Source organism: Etheostoma spectabile, chromosome 5, assembly GCF_008692095.1.
Source record: "Etheostoma spectabile isolate EspeVRDwgs_2016 chromosome 5, UIUC_Espe_1.0, whole genome shotgun sequence".
NCBI lineage: Eukaryota > Metazoa > Chordata > Actinopteri > Perciformes > Percidae > Etheostoma > Etheostoma spectabile.
The window spans coordinates 8,445,640-8,467,521 of NC_045737.1; the positions used below are offsets into that span (position 1 = coordinate 8,445,640).

The 21,882-nt window shown below is 41.7% G+C and overlaps 2 protein-coding genes across 5 annotated transcripts in view; one reads left to right on the top strand and one right to left on the bottom strand.

The window, feature by feature from the left end:
* Positions 1–1,920: 1,920 nt before the first annotated feature.
* foxn4 (forkhead box N4) lies at positions 1,921–9,048 on the top strand. The gene is made up of 10 exons (XM_032516428.1): positions 1,921–2,728; positions 3,318–3,418; positions 5,746–5,912; positions 6,269–6,384; positions 6,473–6,583; positions 6,778–6,905; positions 7,025–7,121; positions 7,213–7,420; positions 7,537–7,929; positions 8,037–9,048. Exons 2-10 carry the CDS (start codon positions 3,339–3,341, stop codon positions 8,285–8,287), a joined length of 1,551 nt encoding a protein of 516 aa, XP_032372319.1. The 5' UTR covers positions 1,921–2,728; positions 3,318–3,338; the 3' UTR covers positions 8,288–9,048.
* Positions 9,005–21,882, bottom strand: part of acacb (acetyl-CoA carboxylase beta) — a 31,186-nt gene continuing 18,308 nt past the window's right edge. For all 4 annotated transcript variants that reach the window (XM_032516415.1, XM_032516414.1, XM_032516417.1 and 1 more), the window contains 26 exons: positions 20,422–20,562; positions 20,207–20,306; positions 20,004–20,111; positions 19,845–19,901; positions 18,635–18,676; positions 18,341–18,556; positions 18,020–18,175; positions 17,657–17,860; positions 17,384–17,539; positions 17,177–17,299; positions 16,822–17,091; positions 16,605–16,702; positions 16,217–16,337; positions 16,017–16,127; positions 15,653–15,796; positions 15,434–15,554; positions 15,250–15,346; positions 15,072–15,168; positions 14,846–14,981; positions 14,582–14,759; positions 14,340–14,452; positions 14,052–14,206; positions 13,782–13,952; positions 13,344–13,480; positions 9,984–10,187; positions 9,005–9,929 (listed from right to left, as the gene is read on the bottom strand). In XM_032516415.1, the coding sequence (XP_032372306.1) occupies positions 10,061–10,187; positions 13,344–13,480; positions 13,782–13,952; positions 14,052–14,206; positions 14,340–14,452; positions 14,582–14,759; positions 14,846–14,981; positions 15,072–15,168; positions 15,250–15,346; positions 15,434–15,554; positions 15,653–15,796; positions 16,017–16,127; positions 16,217–16,337; positions 16,605–16,702; positions 16,822–17,091; positions 17,177–17,299; positions 17,384–17,539; positions 17,657–17,860; positions 18,020–18,175; positions 18,341–18,556; positions 18,635–18,676; positions 19,845–19,901; positions 20,004–20,111; positions 20,207–20,306; positions 20,422–20,562 (3,379 nt within the window). In that variant the 3' untranslated portion in view covers positions 9,005–9,929; positions 9,984–10,060. The remainder of the gene's footprint in view (positions 9,930–9,983; positions 10,188–13,343; positions 13,481–13,781; positions 13,953–14,051; positions 14,207–14,339; positions 14,453–14,581; positions 14,760–14,845; positions 14,982–15,071; positions 15,169–15,249; positions 15,347–15,433; positions 15,555–15,652; positions 15,797–16,016; positions 16,128–16,216; positions 16,338–16,604; positions 16,703–16,821; positions 17,092–17,176; positions 17,300–17,383; positions 17,540–17,656; positions 17,861–18,019; positions 18,176–18,340; positions 18,557–18,634; positions 18,677–19,844; positions 19,902–20,003; positions 20,112–20,206; positions 20,307–20,421; positions 20,563–21,882) is intronic.

A 21,882-nucleotide genomic window follows, 5' to 3' on the forward strand; every position in this document is an offset into this window, starting at 1 on the left:
ATTAAAAAGAAGGCCATTAGGTTTTCCTAAAGCCCGAGTTGATGTAAACCAACACTCCTAAACGTGAAGATATTCAGTTTACAATCACATAATGCAACACAGTGAAAACCAGCAAATCCTCACAAAGAGATGCTTCAACTTCAGGGAATATTTTGCTTTATTCATTAAAACAATACTGAAACAGTAATATCAGAATAGTCAACTTATTGTGTCAGCTGTAGTAAAATGTTTTTTTTGTCCAACCGTGGCATCTGACAGAAACTGTTAAAGGACACTTTGGCTGATTGGGTTTTATATAAAGTGGTCATCCTGCTACTCAAATGATATCATCATCCATCATCATCATCATCATCATCATCATCATCATCATCATCATCACCACCACCACCTATTGACCTACAGCATCTCACACAGTATGAGCACACTCATCCTGTTTCCAGATCCTAACCCTGCGGGCTCTAGGACCTCCAGGATCTGCTCTCTGAGGATGGTCTTGTTTTTTTGTCCGTTACGTTCATGCATGTAATCATTGATTGTGCCTATTGTGACAGGCCGATTTACCATCTGTAGGGTCCCATGGGGCTGATACTGCTGCTGTCACTGCAGTCTCCCTACAGACTTTAAGGAATTCCTCTTTAATTTCCGGCTGCAAATTCTAATCTCCAACAAGTTTCACATTTAAGTCTGCTTTTAAAAGACCATACCCGCTTGTGTTATCTCACATATATGTTTTCACTCTAAGTCCAGGAAGATTTCTGTCTTTCTATCGAATCTTAAACAGTTTAAAGTGTGATGTTTAATTTGGAGGACAACTCATTAAATTTCCTGTTAGTTAAACAATGGAAAAAAATTAACTTTTTTTTTGTTGGGGACCCCCTGAAGTCCCCATATAGACCCCCTGGGGTCTCAAACCCATGAATGCCAGCGATCAGTTACTAATGTATTTTATTCAGAAATTGTGGAAAGCGTAGCCTAATTAAACAGTAACACTTCACAATGAAGTGTACAAAAAAAGGTTAGTCCCTGTTTTTGAATGAGTTACCCTGTTTCAGAAGGGTAATGACTGATTAGTTACCCTTTTTCAGAAGCATAGTTATCCTTTTTCAGAAGGATAGTTACTCCTTTTTAGAAGGGTAACGAATGATTAGTTACCCTTTTTCAAAAAGGTAGATACCCTTTTCAAAAGGGTAGTTACTCTTTTTTAGAAGAGTAGTAGAAAAAGGTAAGTAATCATGTGTTACCCTTCTGAATAAGGGTAACTACCCTTCTGAAAAAGAGTAACTACTCTTCTGAACAAGGGTAACTACCCTCTTGAAAAAGAGTAGCCTACCCTTCTGAACAAGAGTAACTAGGCCTACCCCTCTTAACAAGGGTAACTACCCTTTTAAAAAAAGGCAACTAATCATTCGTTACTCTTTCAAAAACAATGACTACCCTTTTTTGTGTTTCTTTGTGTGTTTATTGTAAAGTGTTACCAATTAAACAAATATTAACGCAGAAAGCTATTTTTCAACACCAAGCGTCCCTTTTCACACAAAGTTAAGAATGAAACCTTTAGACTTCAGACATGTGGAAAAAGTCACTTTGACTAGAAAAAAAATCCTTGATATTGGCAAAGGGATACTGATATCGTGCATGCCTCAAATTTAGCATACAACCCAGAGAAATTTATAATGAAAATTGGCAGTCGGGAGTGTTTTGCTTCTTTTCCTACACTTCATCTCAAGTGCTGACAGAGTAAATTTTTTATTTTCCGGATTGGTAGTGTACTGAAATGCGCTACGAACTCAAGTTTGATGCCCCAGTTGTTTTAAATAGTGAAGTGCTGCTCTGTAGCCGAGTGTGTGCCTTTGCCGCCTCCTGCTGCAGCCCCGCCAGCCCCCTGCCCTCCCTACGCGCCTCCCCGGCTCTGTTTCCCACTGCTGAGAGGAGCACGACGCGGCCACAGCGGCGGGAAGCAAATTATCTACAAGCACTTCCCTTAAAAAAAGTTCACTCTCACGTACAAAGATGCCACCACAAGTAGCGACTCACATCGTCTTAGACCTGATCGAGGGAGCTTACTGGGAATAACCTGACAGGAGAAATGGATATTTCATGTTAATTCTTTAATTAGACTTTTGTCTAATTTTTGTATGCGCTTAGGCTGGTTCAACTGTTAACATTTTTTTTGCGGTAAACAGCCTCGACATGATTTGGGCCTGAACTATAGCTATTTTGTGTTTTATTAAGACGCACCTGCGTGCCACTGGAGGAACAAGCGCACATGACGGTGAAAGGTAGACAGAAGAACTTACTTTATGTATAATCCTATCTCTTTAATAATCATATAACAAGAGGACTACAATGTGTGGATGGAGTATGACCTTACTTTAAATGCAACAAAACGTGTTGGATGCAGTGGAAGCGCGCACCACGACCGACCTGTGACACAAAGTCCCCACCAAAACGGAGAGGAAAATAAAATCTCGACATCTGAGGGAAGAGTGGATGTTGTCGGGACTGTTAACAGGCACTGCATTAACAACAGCTGTCAAACTCATGGGATCCTCCTGCCCCCCGGGCGACTGGCAGCTCTGTTGAAGTCTCCACTGCGCATGTCAGAGCGCTGGACAGCTCCAGAGAGGGAAATTTAAAAACGGTTTTTGGAGAATCAAGGGCAACACAGTGAAATACAGTACAGGGGCTCGCGACCAGCTGACATATACTTCAATATCAACCAAAACAGGTGAATATTTGCATTATTTCTCTATTTCAGTACCATATTCTTTGTGGGATTGTTGTTTTTTATGAGACTATTGACATTTTGATGATTTTTAGACGTGTGCTATAAATTTTCTGGAGGCAGGCTTAATGCCATTTAAACCTGAGCTAATGTGACCAACTGTTATGTAAACATTTGAACTGCGTGTGCTTTTTGAACGTAAGCCATATTATTATTTGTATTCAAAAATAAAATTCAGTTAGTGAGAGTATAGGGAACCAAAAGCTTTCCAACTGTAAAATGGGCTTCAGCTACAACAAAGGCACACTAGTAAAAATTCAATGTGCTGCTATTGTTTTGAATTCAGTCATACTTGTGTTAAATGTTCATTTAACATTAATTGGAGTTTAACATGTTTGCTTTTTGTTGGGCAATATTATATTTCCAGATATAACACATGCTGTTCCGTCATATTTATTTACTGAAGAAGACACCATTTGAAGTAATATGATTAATGTTGTGATCATTTTTGTACATAGATTGTTTATCTAAGTTTGTAGACTCACTGGGGGGGGTAACCTTAAGTGTGTTCATTTTATTTATTAAATTACAGTGGTATCACATATCCCAGGAAATGATAGAAGGTGGAATAACATCCAGAATGTCAGGAATAATTGAGAATGCTGGGCATCATCCGTCTCCACAGGACTACAGGTAAGACTTTAAAAATTTAAATTATGTTCAGTTATATCAAGACTCCGGTTACAGAATCTTCTAGCACTAAACAACATATTATTTTTGCATATTGTCAAACAAACTCAGGTTCAAATCTGTGACGCCTCAATAGATAAAAGGCATATTTCTTATTAATCAACCCCTTTAAGGTGTTTCCCAAATGGTCATGGAACAAACTGTCCAAACCACTATGTTTAATCTAAAGGTAGATGGACAGCTCTTTTTGTGCATGGGGGGTTTCATGAAAAAGGAGAGAGAAAGAGAGAGAGAAAAATCCTAGAGAATAAATGATTTTCAGTCTGAATGGATCTGTCAGAAACCATCAGCTCTGTTTACACTCCCGCTGTCGGCACACGGAGAGCCTGAGCCTCTTGGCCTGCCGGCTCAGGGGGAGACGGGCGCTCTGGGTCACCAGTATGCACAAGTGGCTCCCAATTAGAAAAGCAGGGAGAAAGGGAGGGAGGTAGGGAGGAGGAGGTGCGACATTAAGTGTTGTTGAATCTCTGGGAAGGCTTGGATGATACATGGAGACACCAGCTCAACATGTTTTGCATCAGTGAACAATTTCTATGCTGCTGGTAGGGAGTGAGGAGGGGAGGTGGGAATGCCCCCATGTATCATCTTTATGTTTCTATCAGTTTGTAGTGGGCTTTTAAAATGTGTCAAACAAAAGTGTGAAAGACCACCTACAGTAAATATTGTACATAGTTTTGATTTGAGTGTATGCACACCTACTTTTGTGCTTTTCTTCAATACAAAACAAAAAGGAAAAAAGTCTCATCAGTCACAGACCCCCAGCTTATTACATTATTTTTTCATTTTGTCCTAAGTGAAAAATAACTCTGCAGCAAAGCAAGAGAATAAGAAAAACAATGAAAGTCTCACAAATGTTACACAAAATGTCAATGCTCCAGCTGAGATGGTGTAACACTTTGCAGGGTGTTACCCTTCACAGTGCCACCTGCTGCAAAAGGATGATCACTCTAAACCATTTACTGGCGCATGCAAGGTGTTTGAGGACGTGTGCGGCTGATTCCTAGCGACAACAATGTCACTTACTCAGATGGCAGACACAGAACCTCGACCTCATACTACACTTGCACCCCCCCTCTGGCCCAAGGCTATTTTGATTTCCCCATTTAGGGAGGATAGGGCGGGGGGTGATGGTGAGGGTTAGGGATAGAGGCTGGAAAGGGACAGGGAAGCAGATGGCATCCTATTTGTTCTCCCTATGTGAGGGCTGTCATTCCAACAGATTAATGCAAGGGCTGTGTAAAGAAAAGAAACGACAGAGACAATCAAGGAAGGGTCTGGGGAAGACAATAGAGCCACGTGCCACTGGGCAGATTTGTCGTTTGGGACACAATAGGTGATCATTTTTCAATAGACAAGGCCAACTGTTTCAGGCAACATGTGCTGCTGTCCCATGTTTCAAACGATCTCATGCGTTGTTTACTTATGATTCAGCCAATGGTGTAAGGCCAGACCTTGGTCACCTGACACAGGGTTGATTTTTTTATTAGAAGATTTGGTGTGTGAAAGAAGGGGGGGGGGGGTGTACTCTTACACTGTCCACAGACCCTAACGGAATAGCATGTGTTGTCATAGCGACCCCAATTACTAAACCCTTGCACAGTAAAGTGTGTGTGTGCAGAGACGACTGGAGAGGATTCAAGAGGATTCCTCTCTTTTCTTTTCTTTCTCTTCGAGGCTCACCACATAAAAGACGTAATGACTGAAAGCTGATTGGTACTGGCAGTGCACTGGTTAAACAGCAATCCTATATTTAATCCACTTTATAGCACATAGAACATGTATAAAATTATGAGTTGAAAAAATAAAGTAAAACATGAGTAAAACATAAAATACTACACAAATTGAATAGCTTTTTGATCAAATTTGTTTTCATCATCATCATCATCATCATAAAAAAAAGATTCACCCTGAAAAAAACAACGATTAATGCCACTCTTGGAAAATGAAAATCAATCTCAACAGATAATCAATTCTGAATGGAAAGCTTGTTTAACTCCCTCATTGTTTATTAAAACTGTCACTGCTAAATAACCCTTGTAGTTAATCTACTTATGGTAAATCCTGGCTGGCATGGCTAACACATGGCTGGGCTGAGCTCTCTTTGCCCATATGCAGACTCATTACAGTGGTTTTGACTTTGAAGGACAAATTGTTCTATCAAGTGTTTAGATTTAAATTCCACTTGCGGTCCGTGTGTGTCTGAGCTTACAGCCGTGTTAACCCCCCCCCCCCCTCTCCCTGACCTCCCCCCTCCTCCTTCTCTCTTGAAGGCTTCTGACCACGGACCCCTCCCAGCTGAGGGAGGAGGACCTCCCTGGGGACCTGCAGTCTCTGTCATGGCTCACCTCTGTGGATGTGCCCCGACTACAGCAGATGGCTGATAGCAGAGGCCACAGTAACGGGCCCTCCCAGGGCAGCTTGTTGGAGCAACAGACAGGTGAGGTGAAGGGAGGGGACAGTGCAACATTCAAAAAACGCATCATCTCTCTGATTGGATAAATAGGAACTGCTTGATTCTCCTGGAATTCTGGCCTCTGCACGATATAAGCGCAGCTTTATAACAAAAGATAAAGACCAGTGAGAATACAAGATTGCTGTTTTTGCTATTGGGAATTGATCTTCACCAAAACCATATGCATTTAAATAATAAAATTAATCCAGATAGATAGTTCTGGTGGGTGCTGAAGTTTAAGGTATAGGAAAAATCAAAAACTAAATCAAATCAAAAACTAATCAAAAAGTTTTTTGGTGAACTTTCCTATTTAATAACAGTCTTGCTGCTCCTTCTCACAGCTCAGCTGAGCAACATGACTGCAATGACAGCGGGTCAAGGCTCCATGCTCCACCTCCAGAGCAACATGCAGCACAGCCCACTGGGAATCAGCATCATCAACACCCACAGCGGAAGTGTGAGTTTTAACAGCATTGCAAGAAAAAACGTGTACATTTTATGTTAAATATGGTTGTTTGACAAATATTCCTGTATCTGCTTCACAGATGTCTCCATTCTCCATGAATGGGCTGCCCTCTCCTGGATACCAGTGCCCTACCTCAGTCTACCAGCCAACACCTCAGCAGGTGTATTCTCTAACCCAAACTGGACAGCAGGTACCAAACTAATAAAGCTGATAAAGTACTGTTCTCATATTTTTTGTTGTTGATTTGTTGGTGTCATTTTGCTTCTTGTGTGGATTCCTTACATGGACCTCTTTAGTCATTGCTTCTTGATAAATGCTAAATTGGTCACAATGGGTAAATGCAAATGATAAAGTTCCTCATTATTTTTTCTCTTTTTCTCATAGTGTTCAACTGGTGGGCTTTATAGCAATGTCTCTTTCAACAACCAAAGTCTATTCACACAACCTCGTCTGGCTCCACAAGAGCAGGAGCTGCAGCCCAAGTCTTTCCCCAAGCCAATCTACTCCTACAGGTCAGACCTCTTTTATGTAGCTAAAATATAATAATACTCACTTGATTTTAGGAATTATCTATAATGTATTTCACCTCATCTGCTTTGACCTACATTCAAATAAAGATTATTTTTTCCAGCTGTTTGATTGCCATGGCTCTGAAGAACAGCAAAACTGGCAGCCTCCCTGTCAGTGAAATCTATAGCTTTATGAAGGAACACTTCCCTTATTTCAAGGTATGATACTATTTATATTACAGAAAATGACAAAAAAAGAAGGTGCATGTAGGTAAAGAGTGTGACTCCTACACCACCTCTCTCCCTGCAGACTGCACCTGATGGATGGAAGAACTCAGTCAGACACAACCTGTCCTTAAACAAATGTTTTGAGAAAGTGGAGAACAAGACGAGCAGCTCATCCCGTAAGGGCTGTCTGTGGGCGCTGAACCCTGCCAAAATCGACAAGATGGAGGAAGAGATGCAGAAGTGGAAACGCAAGGACCTCCCAGCCATCCGCCGCAGCATGGCTAACCCTGGTTAGAAATGTATTTTGTTGAATATAAAAAGGTCTACTGCTCAAAAAGGCAATGAGTCATCAAAATTGGACGTCACAACGTAACTTTATCTGATAATCTGTGTTTTTTTCCTGCAGATGAGTTGGACAAATTGATCACAGACCGCCCAGAGAACTGCAGACGTAAGGCTTTAGAGCCCGGCATGACCCGTCTGCCTGGCTGCCCAACTGGCCACTCGCTGCCCCACCCAGCACAGATGCAGCCCCAGCCAATAGTCACACTGTCCCTGCCCTGTTTACCCATGCACCAGCACCACCAGCTTCAGGCACAGCTGCACGCTCAGGCCCGCCTGGCCCCCATGTCCCCTGCCCCGGCCCAGACCCCTCCACTCCACACGGTCCCTGACCTTTCCCACAGTCCACTCACCCAGCACCACAGCAAGCTGCCGGACGATTTCTACAGCGTGCACAGTGATACACACACAGAGGTGGATGCACTGGACCCGAGCATCATGGACTTTGCCCTTCAAGGTAAATATATATTTTTAAGTGACATACCTGTTTTTTGTTTGCTATATATATATATATATATAAGGGTTGTTGCATCAGTACATTAACCTCTCTGTCTATCTGCATAGGTAACCTGTGGGAGGAAATGAAGGACGACAGCTTTAACCTGGATGCTTTGGGTACCTTCAGTAACTCACCCCTCCGACTATCAGACTGTGACTTGGGAACAGCCAACCTGACTCCTGTCTCCACTGGAGAGAATCTGCAGCTGTCAGATGTGCAAGTGACGGGCCTTTACACCTCCTACACCTCCCAGGATCACCTATCTTCCCAGTACATGGGCGCACCAGCAAACAGCAAGCCTATCGCCCTGTTATAAAACTGTCTCCGACCTGATTCGTTCAGCTGTCTATGGATATCTGTGGACGTCAGCGGAAGAAGACTTAAGTCTGCATTTCTTACAAATCACACTGCTTTCCTACAGTCAGCTGGGAACTATTTGGAGAAGGATGTTTAAAAATCATTTCACTTACAGGCCACAAGGAAACTGCTCATAAAGAACTGAAACTGCTGATAAATAAAGAGGTGGCTGTAAGAAAAAGTATGTAAGACTTAAAATATCTAGCTTTGCCAAGCAAAGACTGAAAGCTTGTGTGAGTACAAAGACTATGTGAAGATGTCCGTGTGAGTTAGCAACCGCCAGTTTTTATACTGTTCACTCGCGTTTTAAATCCCTACCATCCCGTAGCTCCCTGTCTCTTGTCTGTTGTATTGTGCTAGACATTTTTGCTGTGATGTTTTATTTATATTTATGAAAAGGCAGCTAGAGAAGGTGATGACTCTATCAATCTTTTGCTGTATATATTTGAATGTTTTGAACTGCTATTGCCACAGAAAAGCTTTCTTTCGACCGTATTTGCCCACTTCTTTCCAAAATGCCGATGTGTGCCAACACTTGAGTAATCCAGATTTTAAACATTATTCTTTTACGCAATGTGATTAACATGTCTCAAAGTCAAATGTATATTATGTTCATTAACTTGATCATAATAAAAATCAAATGGGTGAATAAAAGAAGTTTGTTTTGCCAAATACATATATATCAATGACATTTATTAACAAACACTCTTTGGTAGAATACAAGACACAGGAACGTGTTTATATACATTCAAATGAAATGTCATGGCTTATGTTTTGATCAAAGGTGAGGCAAATTAAGCCATCACTTTGGCCATTATTTTCCAACCTGAGTCTTAAGAATTACTGTATTATATCAGAGATATATCAACAAAAATTAAAGAAACGTTCAGGAGTATCACATGCAGTGTCACAGTATCTCCTATCATTCATAACATTGTCTTACCACACAAAACTACAGCATAGACACACATAAACAGACTGAAAGTGACAATGTTGAATGATAGACGTCCATAATACTTATTAGAAAATGCTTAATCTGTTTCTATATTTCTGCATTACAATACTGGTAAAAAAAATTCATATTTTAAGTCAACACAGAAATGAAACGGAATTGATAATTGGTACATTTTTTCAATTCAATTCAGATAAATGCTTTTGTTCTTTTTGAAAATTCATCCAAAAAAAATTGATCAGTTGTCTCAGCTACATTCAAAGTTTGACAAAGATTCTCTCCTGAACATGACAACCAGCACCTAAATATGAAGACTCCTACTTCATGAATCTTGTATAACTGTGGCCGCCTCAATAGACTAAAGAGCCTAGTAAGGCAAATTAAACACAGACAGACTATTATGTGCAAATACAGCCAAGTGAAATGTGTGTTACAGTCGTAGTTTCTTGTTTGTGAACAAGAAAGTTCCTGGGTTGAGCAGCTGAAAGGACTGACTGCTTACCTCACAAATGTAAGACAAAGTCTCCGCCTGTCAGTCAAGAGTGGAACAGATTACAACGTCACTGCGAAGACGCCACTCAACAGCAATGTTTACAACAAACAGAACGCTGTCGTTGGTTGGGTGATTGCTGAAGAATAAGTCACTTTGTGCATGCATGCATTATTGCAAAGAATTGCCCAAACTATAACCCTAAAAAAGTTACACCTTTAAACGGTGCAATCAACTATAACAGTGTTTTTAGTTCCAATTAATGGTATAAGCTGAACTGGCCCCTTGGCTTAGCTGCTGGTGGTGCAATCCATAGTTGCCAGCAGATGCGAGAGCTTGGCCCTCTGGGATGGAGTGATATTCTGGCTCATGTGGATGATGCAGTCCATGGCTACGTCAGGGTTGGCCTGCACCAGGCTGGAACAAAAGACATAATTTAGCTATCAAACATGCTGGACTAATTTATTATAAGTGGTGAAAATGCAGGGATAGTAAAAACTGGTTTAAACTGGTCTGCAGTTTATTCTGTCAGAAAATCAGACTTTCAGGTGTCTGACTATCAATTAGGCCTGCACGAGTCGGAGAAAAATATTAATCACAAGTTTTAAGCTTAGAATTGATATTGCAATTCTCTGTCACGGTTATTTTCTCACAAATGTTTACAGGTACCATGACAAAATCAAACAAATAGGCAGTACCAAACAATTTTTTTGGCACCTTTAGCACATTGTCCATCACCACAAGCCTGTAAACATAGAGGCTTCAGTAAAGAGAAGAGAAAGCATTGCAGCACTCGGGAGAGCTTTAAAACCAATTTTATACAGTCTGTATAAAACTCACAGGAGAAAGTAGTAGCGTTTGTTATGCAGTCAGCTCGTAAAATTAAAGGGGAACTATGCAGTTTTTTTTTTTTTAGCTTAATTTACCATAACGGAACAGCTTTGGAGTACCTGGAACAGTTATATGACTTTTTTTAGTTGTATGGTGGTCGTCTCGCTCCCCCCTTGTGCCTGTGAGCGGAAAAACCACCCTAGAAACTTTCAGCCGGCGAGTTGCTGGACTCAGCGTCAAGAAGTGTCGCTTGATATCAGTTCTCGCGATGTAACAAATTGCTTCATGGCACTGCACACAAACGTCCCTTCAGGAACCGGATAACAAGCTAGCGATGGAGTTTTTTCCGAGTTTTTCACACTATCGTTTTGGCTGAGCCGGCAAAAAAGAAACAGAAACTTAGCAAAGCATTATTGGAGGAAAAGAGAAAGCGGCAGACTGACAGAGTGAGGAGTCAGACACAAGTAAACATAGGAGCTGCCAAATATCTATTCTGAAGCTGTAGGGGGAGCTCTGTAGAGAAACCTGCGAGCATAAAGCGAGAAAACAGCAAAGAAATGGCCAAAACTGCATAGCGCCCCTTTAAATGAGAATCAAAGTCCTTCCAAAAAATTAAATTAAAAAAAAATAATCTAAATTATTTAAAAATTAAATTGTGAACATTGTGAATCGAGATTGCGATTTTTATAACGATTAATCATGCAGGCCTACTATCAATAGGAGATTACCTTGCCAAGCCCAGCATGCGTCTCAGTGAGGTTTCAATTATTAGATGGACATAACCTCTAATACACTGTTTCCCGAACTAAGGGTCGGGACCCAAAATGGGTCACAGACCCGTTTTATTGGGTCGCCAATTGGCAGAGTAAAATGTATATCAATCTTTTGTGAATGAGCGTTCTTTTTTGCTACACTGGTCTGGTCAGCTAGATACTGTGGTTTTTTTGTCTCTCTCTCTTCTCTTCTTTTACCCTAGGAAGGGATAAGAATATAAGTTGAGAAAGGGTGAGACACGGAAAGGAGAATAGAGACCTTTTCTGTTTTTGTTTACTTTTCATAATGGAATAAATATTCTTCATATACACTCACCGGCCACTTTATTAGGTACACCTGTCCAACTGCTCGTTAACACTTAATTTCTAAGCAGCCAATCACATGGCGGCAACTCAGTGCATTTAGGCATGTAGACATGGTCAAGAGAATCTCCTGCAGTTCAAACCGAGCATCAGTATGGGGAAGAAAGGTGATTTGAGTGACTTTGAACGTGGCATGATTGTTGGTGCCAGAAGGGCTGGTCTGAGTATTTCAGAAACTGCTAATCTACTGGGATTTTCACGCACAACCATCTCTAGGGTTTACAGAGAATGGTCCGAAAAAGAAAAAACATCCAGTGAGCGGCAGTTCTGTGGGCGGAAATGCCTTGTTGATGCCAGAGGTCAGAGGAGAATGGCCAGACTGGTTCGAGCTGATAGAAGGGCAACAGTGACTCAAATAACCACCCGTTACAACCAAGGTGGGCAGAAGAGCATCTCTGAACGCACAGTACGTCGAACTTTGAGGCAGATGGGCTATAGCAGCAGAAGACCACATCGGGTGCCACTCCTTTCAGCTAAGAACAGGAAACTGAGACTACAATTTGCACAAGCTCATCGAAATTGGACAATAGAAGATTGGAAAAACGTTGCCTGGTCTGATGAGTCTCGATTTCTGCTGCGACAGTCGGATGGTATGGTCAGAATTTGGCGTCTACAACATGAAAGCATGGATCCATCCTGCCTTGTATCAACGGTTCAGGCTGGTGGTGGTGGTGTCATGGTGTGGGGAATATTTTCTTGGCACTCTTTGGGCCCCTTGGTACCAATTGAGCATCGTTGCAACGCCACAGCCTACCTGAGTATTGTTGCTGACCATGTCCATCCCTTTATGACCATAATGTACCCAACTTCTGATGGCTACTTTCAGCAGGATAATGCGCCATGTCATAAAGCTGGAATCATCACAGACTGGTTTCTTGAACATGACAATGAGTTCGCTGTACTCAAATGGCCTCCACAGTCACCAGATCTCAATCCAATAGAGCATCTTTGGGATGTGGTGGAACGGGAGATTCGCATCATGGATGTGCAGCCGACAAATCTGCGGCAACTGTGTGATGCCATCATGTCAATATGGACCAAACTCCCTGAGGAATGCTTCCAGCACCTTGTTGAATCTATGCCACGAAGAATTGAGGCAGTTCTGAAGGCAAAAGGGGGTCCAACCCGTTACTAGCATGGGGTACCTAATAAAGTGGCCGGTGAGTCATGGTTTGTTCCGTCTTTTGTCCACCGTTTCAAAATGTAGATGTTACAATGATTCATGGTGTATTTTTGTAAATTTGGGTCCCGGGGAGACACCAAATTTCTCTTTTGGGTCTTGAGCTGAAAAAGTTTGGGAACCACTGCTCTAATATATGGAAATCTTCTTGCTTTACTTTAATTATTTATGAAGGTATCTGGTCAGTGTAGCTGCAGATTTAAATTCCTCAGGCCATGTTAGCTAAAACTAACCAAACAGTCATTGTTCCTCTCTTGGCTAGTGCTTCATCCATTTATGTCTTTAATGTAAAAACATTCCACAGCTAAAATCCTTCTAAGATTTATTAAGATGTGACCCTCCTCTTTATAACATTGGCAAAATTATGGCAATGAAAAAAAGACCAGATTATCCGGTAACAATATTTGTGTGAGTTCATTTGCATACCTGCGGATGTGTTTCAAAGTGTTTTCTCTTTTCAGGTACTCAATATTCTCTCGGATGCGGGATCGAGTGCCATCCTCCTTGGTCAAATGCTTCTCAAGCCACTCAACTACTGCTTGGTTATTATCCCAGAGGTAGGCCTGGAAAAGCAGACAGAAGCACCTTTAAATCTCTGATCAGTTTAAATAAAACAATGTTAAAAAACAAAACGCAACCACATGATTTGTGGGCCACAGACAAAAAAGAAACTAAACTATGCAAGTTTTGATAATGTTCACAATAATTAACTGGTGTCAAAAAAAATAGCATCATTCGACAACTGTAATGTAACACAGCTATTCACAAATGCCCATAAACGTTGATAATTAAAATGTTTTGGGGCAGAATTTGAACCAATAACCCTACTTCAGGTGACAGTAGTCTCTCACAGTCTTAACATACCTTGACTGTTCCTTCCGTTTCAACAAACCAGCGTCGCAGCATGGACTGCATGTGTCCGTCGCCGAGGTCTTTGGTGGCCTGCAGAATCTCACACTTCACCACCTGCTCCAACAGGAGCCGGCGCAGACGCCAGTAGAAGAAGGTCCGCACTTTCTTCCAATCCAAAATATCCTGTCAAGAGTATCAACGTAAAGTAATTATAAAAGCATGAATCGTCTCTAAATACAGGTTTTTTTTCTGCGTCTAATGTTACACTATGTAATCACTCACAGTGATGACACCCTTCTCCTGCATTCTCCCAGGAGTGTCATGGAGATCTACAAACTGCACTGCCACCTGGTGGTAGATGGGCAACAGGAATTCCTCCCTGGCTTTGAGCTGTGACTTCAGCTCTCTGGACTGTTTGTCAGACAGCTCTGGGGAAGCTGATAAGACAGAAATTAGTGACTACGTGACTCCACATCTTGCCAGTAACATTATGAACATCCCAGCCGTATTGCAATTAAAAGGAAAATAAAGGCAATTGGTTCAGTGAGTCGAGAAAGAAATAGTCTTTACCAAGCTGATCAACCAGACTAGCGTAGAGGGAATCCAGTCTTATCATCGTCTTTAGCAGGTCCTTTCTCCTGAATTTGATCTCCACTGTACCCTCAGCCTCCAGCACGCCACCTCTGGACACAAACAAGCACAACAGCAACAACAAAGGCAGAAACTGGTTATTCTCACAAACACCTGTTGGTTTTGTTGGGAACACCATAAAATATGCATTAATAAAAACACAACTGCGTCATGTACTGTACCTGCTCTCTCTGTCTGCATAGAGCTCCATACACAGTGGGTTGATGGTGGGGTCTATCACCACCCATGAGCCTCCTCTCAGCTCAGCGTGTGGAGGGATGTACACCAGCACCGGCTGATGAAAACTCCGCAGGGCGTCCACAATGTAGGCCCCAAACTTCAATACCTGGTCATACATATCTGGGCATAATAGAATTATATATTTAATGACAAAAGCTCTTGATTTTAATGCAGTCTCTCTGCAAAGTGTATTGTCAATCAAATACCTTTCATTCCACCAGAGAAGCCCCTCCAGTTGGCAAACACCATTAGAGGCAGACGTTCCCGGTTGAAGTCACAGATCGCCTGAGCTGTTTTAAAGGCTGAATCTGGAAACCACACCTGGCCAGCCTGCTGCAGAACCTGACATGAACACACAAAAACAAGGGCAGAGCTGATATACCGTGATGTAATAAGTTTTATATCATAAAACACGTGGTGACATTTTCTCACTTTAGATTCTGAATCCAGGTTTGCTGGATCTGCTGGGACAGTGAACTCAACTGTGCGTGTTTCAACGGCAATGACGCCCAGGGGAATTCCTCCTAACCTGTTTGTATTCAACAGATGTATTAGGCGATTTAAGTGTAAGGTTTAAAAATATTTTATCACTGAGTGAAAACAGATTTACCGTGCTCGGCCCACTACCACCGTCTGAGCCCAAGACTCCATGATCTCCATGAAAGAGCCGTGGTCGAAGAATCCACTCTGCCAGGCACCTTTCACCTCTAATGACACACAGTCAAAAATGGAATTAACAAGCTGATTATTGAAAGAGAATGTTCTCAGAGTGAAAATCGCTTCTTGGCACTCACTGGGATGTGGTCTCCCAGCCAGCATCCAGCGGGGGTCGTACGGCGCTTTTGTAGGAGCATATTCTATCTCTCTGTCTACCGGATCAGTAGTTGGTATGACAGGCACGGGGGAGTGTTTGTTCTGTAAGGAGGAGAAGCATTATAACGTAGTGATCTCAAGAATTATTTGGTTACTTTTATAGACCAAAAAAGCATGAACTTTCACACATTCAGCGAAACCTTTGGCATATAGGAGAGCCACTGGAGGATCGTAAAGACGCCTTCAAAATCATCCGGTACGGTGGTGTGTGTGACTCCATTATTATGCATGATCTGGATCCCTCCCAGCTGGTTGTTGGAAGTATAGACCTCTCTGCCCAAAACCTGAACAGAAACAGGGACCTCAATGACCACGGTCCTCCACTTTCTCAAGTGTTATTGTTATTGCAAACTATCCCACTGCAGACAACATTCACAACAGATGGCATGCATAGCAAAATATCCTAACATACAATTTCTGGCACACAAACCTTGATGACTATATTATAAATTATAATACATTTTATATTTATCAATATCAGTGGCATTTGTTAAACCAACTAACCTTGTTAAGAGCACCTGCTCCAGTCAGGATAATGTGAGAGTTTTCCACCTGAATCACTCTCTGTCCCAAACGGACTAGATAGGCTCCGATTCCAATAGCGCGACACGTCACCTGCAAGAGCATAATAAGTAACTCAGGAAGACTTCACCGAGGATCAAATGGGCTTCTTTTACTCAGAGAAATCAGATCCACATTCTCACCATACTAATTGTAATAATCTCCTCATAGGCCTGAGAGGATTCTCCAGCAATGGTGCCAGAACCTCGCAGGTTCTCAACCCCGAGACCTTCATCCTTCCCAATGACATCAGTGATGATGTACCTGTAACAGATGGGCACAGTGATGAAGACCAAGAAGAACAAAACTCTATTATCCCACAGACACGACTTAAGGGTTAAATATTTAAAGGGGCTGTACTCAATATTCAGAACATTAACATAGCAGTAAACAAATTCATCCTGCGATCATGTGAGTGCCTTGTGCCTTGGTATCTGACGCCAAGGGCCATGACAAAGTGTCAGCATTTGATGAGTTGGGGTACGCTCTGTGAGAGCCTACTTCATGAAAACAACCAATGATTTCATATACCTGGACTCGCCTCCTTCCTCTACATGGTGACAGTGAACAGCATTGGTGGAGCTGATCCGTGTGTAGTCCTGCGGTGTCAGGTAGAGGTACTTAAAACCCTACAGAGAAATGGAGATAACTTAAGAAATGTGAAACTGGACATAGATATTTCTACAGTATTCCCCAGGGTCATTTCCTCCACTTCTGTATAATTCAACAAATACATTTCAGGGGTCACCTTGTAAGGGTCACTGGGGTCAATCCAGGCCACCTGGAACATGTGTTTGATCTCTTCCGCGAGGCCGATGCGTGCTCCACTGTTGGCTGCGATGTAAATGCGGGGGATGCCCTCGGCCCGAGCCAGCTCAGACGCCCTGAGGAACAGCTCATCCTCTTGAGGACCAAATGAGCCGATCATGTGAGTGATGTCATTGCAGATGACGATAATCTCTCTGCCCTCTGGGTACTCCGGAGTCTTCATCTTCATCCTGAAGGTAACGATTCCCACCTGGTGAAAAATGGTTATAGTGATCATCAGCATCATCACACCAAGAAAACATGAACTGACATAAACGCTCTAAAAAGTGTCCTACATCGTTGTCTCCAGGCAGGCGGTTCATCTGCACGAGTAGACCTTGATGGTCCAGAACCAGCTCGGTGCACATCAGCACATCTTTAGGGCACTTGTCTCCTGGACCCCACAGCTTAAACAGTGCCTAAAGGGGTATGTTGTATGTTATAAGTCAGACACCTTAGGAACAAAATCAAAAAACAACCCAAATTCAGTGAGTTAGCAGTACCTGTCTGAACATCTCAGGGAAGTCATAGACGTATGTAGTCCCCAGAGTTTGAGCCTGGAAGCGCTTGGACTGAAGCAGGTCTTTGGTCACATACGGAGTGTTGATCAGCATGCCATGTAGAGGACCCTGCTTATCTCCATATGACTCAAACATGGTCTGAAAAAGGAAAATAGTGATTCATTTGACAACCTCCTGTAACATACCACATGTTTTGGTCCACATTTCATTTCTCAAAATGCTTAAACAGGAGGCCACTGCAGTCCACTGTCTCACCTGTCCAGAACTGGGGTTGGTGACCTCCTTGTACAGGCTGATGTCCAAGTAATAGCCAGACTCATTAGTGAGGAACAGGCGGACAGGAATAGCGTTCCCAGTTGGTGTCAGACGGATGTTGATCTTCAGCTCAGCCTGCAGGACCCGCAGCTTCCAAAGACGGCTGCCGTAGCGCATCACCATGGAGCGAACAGACTCCTCTATCTGAGGTTGATGAAGCAGTCATATTAATGTTAGAGGGAACATATTATGACACCTCTTAAACAAAAGCAAATTAACATAAATTGTGAGACCTGTGTGCAACCATGAATAATGATCCTAATAATATAGCACTATGGTAGCATAAACATGCTGGACACTGACTTTAGAGGGGTCCATAATGACAGATGGGACGAAGTTGAGGAAGATGTGGTTGCAGTCTGTGCGGACATTGGTGTTACTAAAGGCCACTTCCAACTCGTCCATGGCTTCCAACAAAAGACGTTCTCCCTCATTTTGAAGGTATTCAAAGGAGGCTTCCTGTTTGTGAATAAAAGAGTTATTAAATCCCCAAAATAATTACTACTAACCAAATATTACAACATTGTCTTTAATCAGGCAATAGTAACCCTTTTGCTGTGGGAAAACATTAGGTCTATTTGTTTAAAGAATCAATAAGCTGTACATTATCGGTGCTCTGCTTACCTTTGTAATGAGATCTGAGTGGCGGATTATAGCTCGTATGAAGAAGCGGTAGTCTGTGACTTCAGCCCCCTCCTGAACACGAGCAGCACCGAGGTACAGTTGCATCTTGTGGTTGGCACAGGGAACGGCTGTCATGTGAAAGTTCCTCATGCGGTTGAGCTCTAGCTGAAATGCTAAAGCCGGCTCCAGATTGCGGTAAATACGATCCTCCTGGAACTAAAAAGAGGCACAGATTGGCACACACAGCTCCTCAGACAGCAGCATATCAGCTCATTGACAAAAAGAAAAACTTACCCCATCTCTAGCTCTGAAAGTGAAGAACTTGGGGAATTCTCGCTGTTGAAATGACATTTAAAAATAATAATACATTTAGATACCAAGCAAGTGTCCTTTCAGAGTAAACGTGTACTTGTTCGCAAGCAGTTATACTGGGAACTAAATGAGTGCAGCAACTAAATATATTTTAGTATAAAAGGGTATGAACGGACACACCATGCTGCATTACATTTAGCTTAAAGACAATAAAAGAATTTAAATGGAATTTGGATATATGGTTCACAAGAGAGGACAGCTATGCTAAGAACAGAGTATCTACATTAAACTATACATTAAATACACCTTTATTGTTCTCAAGTGGGGAAATTCAGTTGTTGCAGCAGTACAACAGAAACACCATAGATAAATACAGCTAAGAATAGAAAGTAACAGACAAATAATACGAGGTACATAAACTAAAATAGAATAGAAAAAAGAGATTACTTAAAACTATAAAACGCATTTGGAGATAGATGACCTGATAAAGTGAGTGGTGTAACTAATAGCAGCAGAGTTTTAAAATATAATAGAGTATATTGCAAGGGTCAATGTAACATATTAACATAGTATAGTATATTATGAAATAGTGAGGGAAATGAGACATTGTATAAGGTGCAGTAGTGTGATAATAATAGAATATTGAATACCATAATATCGTAAATAGTACTATAACAGTATATACAGTATACCGTAGTATAGTATAGTGCACCAATATAACATAATATAGTATAACTTTGTGTAAGATATAATATAATACAGCTATTTTATTTATTTATTTATTAATTTATTTATTTTTTGGGGGGCTTTTTTATGGTCTTTAATCAACAGGATGGCTTGAAGACAGGAAAGTGGAGAGAGAGGAGGGATGACACGCATCAAAGGGCCACGGGTCGGAATTGAACCCGGGCTGCTGCCAAGGCCTCGGCCTACATGGGGTGCACACTCTACTGGGTGAGCTAGAGGTCGCCCCACCAATTTTATTTTTAACTTAATTTTTGTGTGTGCGTTTTGTGTCCAGTTGGCACACACTTTATGCATATATTTTGTCAATCAGTGTCCTTTAAAAGAAAACATAATAAAAAGTAAATAACAAAGAGTAATTAAAATTAAATAATAAATTATGAATATACGAGTGTATAAAGTGGACCCAGTGATAATAGTGGACCAGGTGACATTGGTGTTGAATTACCTTCTGTGCAATCAAAAATGTGATTCTCCTGATTCCATATTCAAAGAGGACAAGTCTCTGTTGTAAAAAAACAACAACAGAAATTTCAATTCAATATAAGATACTGAAACAATATCTCAGATTTATAAGAATCAGTCATGCGTTAAGAAGCTAGCTCACCTTTGACTGAGCAAAGGCAGTCAAGGCTGTGACCAAGGCATCGTCATCTTCTGCGTCGGCTGTTTTTATGGACACGTTAATGATGTGGATTGGGTTGTCCCTCGTGTTCTGTAGAGGATGTGGGAGAAATTGGTGGCTGTGGATTTACAGATGAAAACAGACTTTTTATTGATAAGTGACTCTTACACACCCACCACACTCACCTTGAAGTTGTCCTCATCAAAGAGACTGGAGCAGGACTCGGAGAACGGGGCACTCTCTAAGACAGGTTCCGCAAAGCTGGAGAGAACCTCATCAAAATTCCTGCAAAAGAAACAGAAACACGTCAGCATGCAATACATCATTTTTTTTTACTTTTTACTTCGATCTATACATATTTGCCAATAACACATAGGAGAGAAAGGCAAGTTATAGTGACCTTTTGAAGTCGTCAAAACACTGGAAAGCCACCATGGCGCCCATGCGCTGGCAAGGTGGAGACAAGGCTCCCTCCAGGAACAGCTCGCTGCTCTGCCGCCTCATTTGAAAATGGCTTGATCCACTCATTGGCACTGGAACCCTGAAAACAGGACAACAGAGCCACTATATTAGCACATGGAGAGGTTTGCTTTAGCAAACAACACTGACCAGCCAAGAGTACAAATATTCTTACAAAGAGCAATTAAAGCAAGTCTGGATGTCTATTTGATAAAAAGCAAGTATGATCACCCCCGTATTCAAGTATAATAACATACAGTTGATAGGTATGTTTCATATATTCGATTGAATTATAAAAGCAATTGTTACTATATCTGATTGAGAGTTGCAAATCAAGAATTAACGTCTGATGCTGGAGAATACAGGCTCCCCATGTGGTAACAGTCAACAAAATCTCAGGTTTGAAGTTTTTAAGAGGAACATGAAATATATAAAAGGATGAACCTCTCAAAAAGCGTACTATTGCTAAGCAACAAACATGAAACATATATGGAGAAGCTAAGCTAAAAAGTGAATTAAAAAAGGACTTGTTAGAGGAGTCCTCAAGCAAATGTTTCTGGTTTCTCAGAACAGACGAGAAGAAGCAACACAGTGGCCCTCATTTATGACACGTGCGTACGACCTAAAACAGGCGTAGGAAGGGCGTACACCGATTCTTAAGGAAATATCGGCATTTATCCATTTGAACGTGAACATAGACTGTGAAAAAATCTCACGTCTGGTCTGATCTTGTGTATGCAAGTTTTTGAGTCAGTGTGGACTTGCGGTGCAGCATGTAAGGAGAAGTTATCAGTTGATCACTTATCGACAATGGCAGATCTGGCTCTTTTCGAAGACTTCTATGAGCCAAGCAACAGTGCACATGTAGCAGGGTCCAGACCAGCCCCAAGTGGGAGCTATACAAAGGAGACAGGATAGTACTCCTTGCTTTAAAAAGGTTAAGTGTTATGTTTGGCAATGATATTCAATACAGGAAACTTGACAATGCACAACATTTTTCGTTATTCTTCAGGTTTTCGTTTGTTAAGAGAACGATTTCTTTCTGCTATTGACTGACATATTTTGGCTTGTTTTTGCAGCCCCTCTGCTGTCAGGAGAGAGGGTCGGGGTGGTGGTCCAGAACGGGGGGAGGACACACGCTCTCCCTCACAGCTGTTGCCTGGCTCTGACTCACAAGTAAAATTTAAACAACACTGGGTTTCAATATCTGCCTCTGAAAGGTGCCACTTTTTAGCTGGATTACGTCTGGCCATGTTGTTAATAGTATGGGCGAGGCCTCAAAACCGAGAATGTGTTGGGGTGTGACATTTAAATTACAATCGTTTCCAGCCGCTGCATTTATCAATGTACGACCATTCTTACGCTCTGATTGGTGTAATACGAACGTTTCATGAATCCCATG

Coding starts and splice junctions, on each gene's coding strand:
- foxn4 (XM_032516428.1), top strand. CDS start 3,339: ATGATAGAAGGTGGAATAACATCCAGAATGTCAGGAATAATTGAGAAT. Junction 3,419..5,745: donor CCGTCTCCACAGGACTACAG/GTAAGACTTTAA, acceptor TCTCTCTTGAAG/GCTTCTGACCACGGACCCCT. Junction 7,930..8,036: donor CATGGACTTTGCCCTTCAAG/GTAAATATATAT, acceptor CTATCTGCATAG/GTAACCTGTGGGAGGAAATG.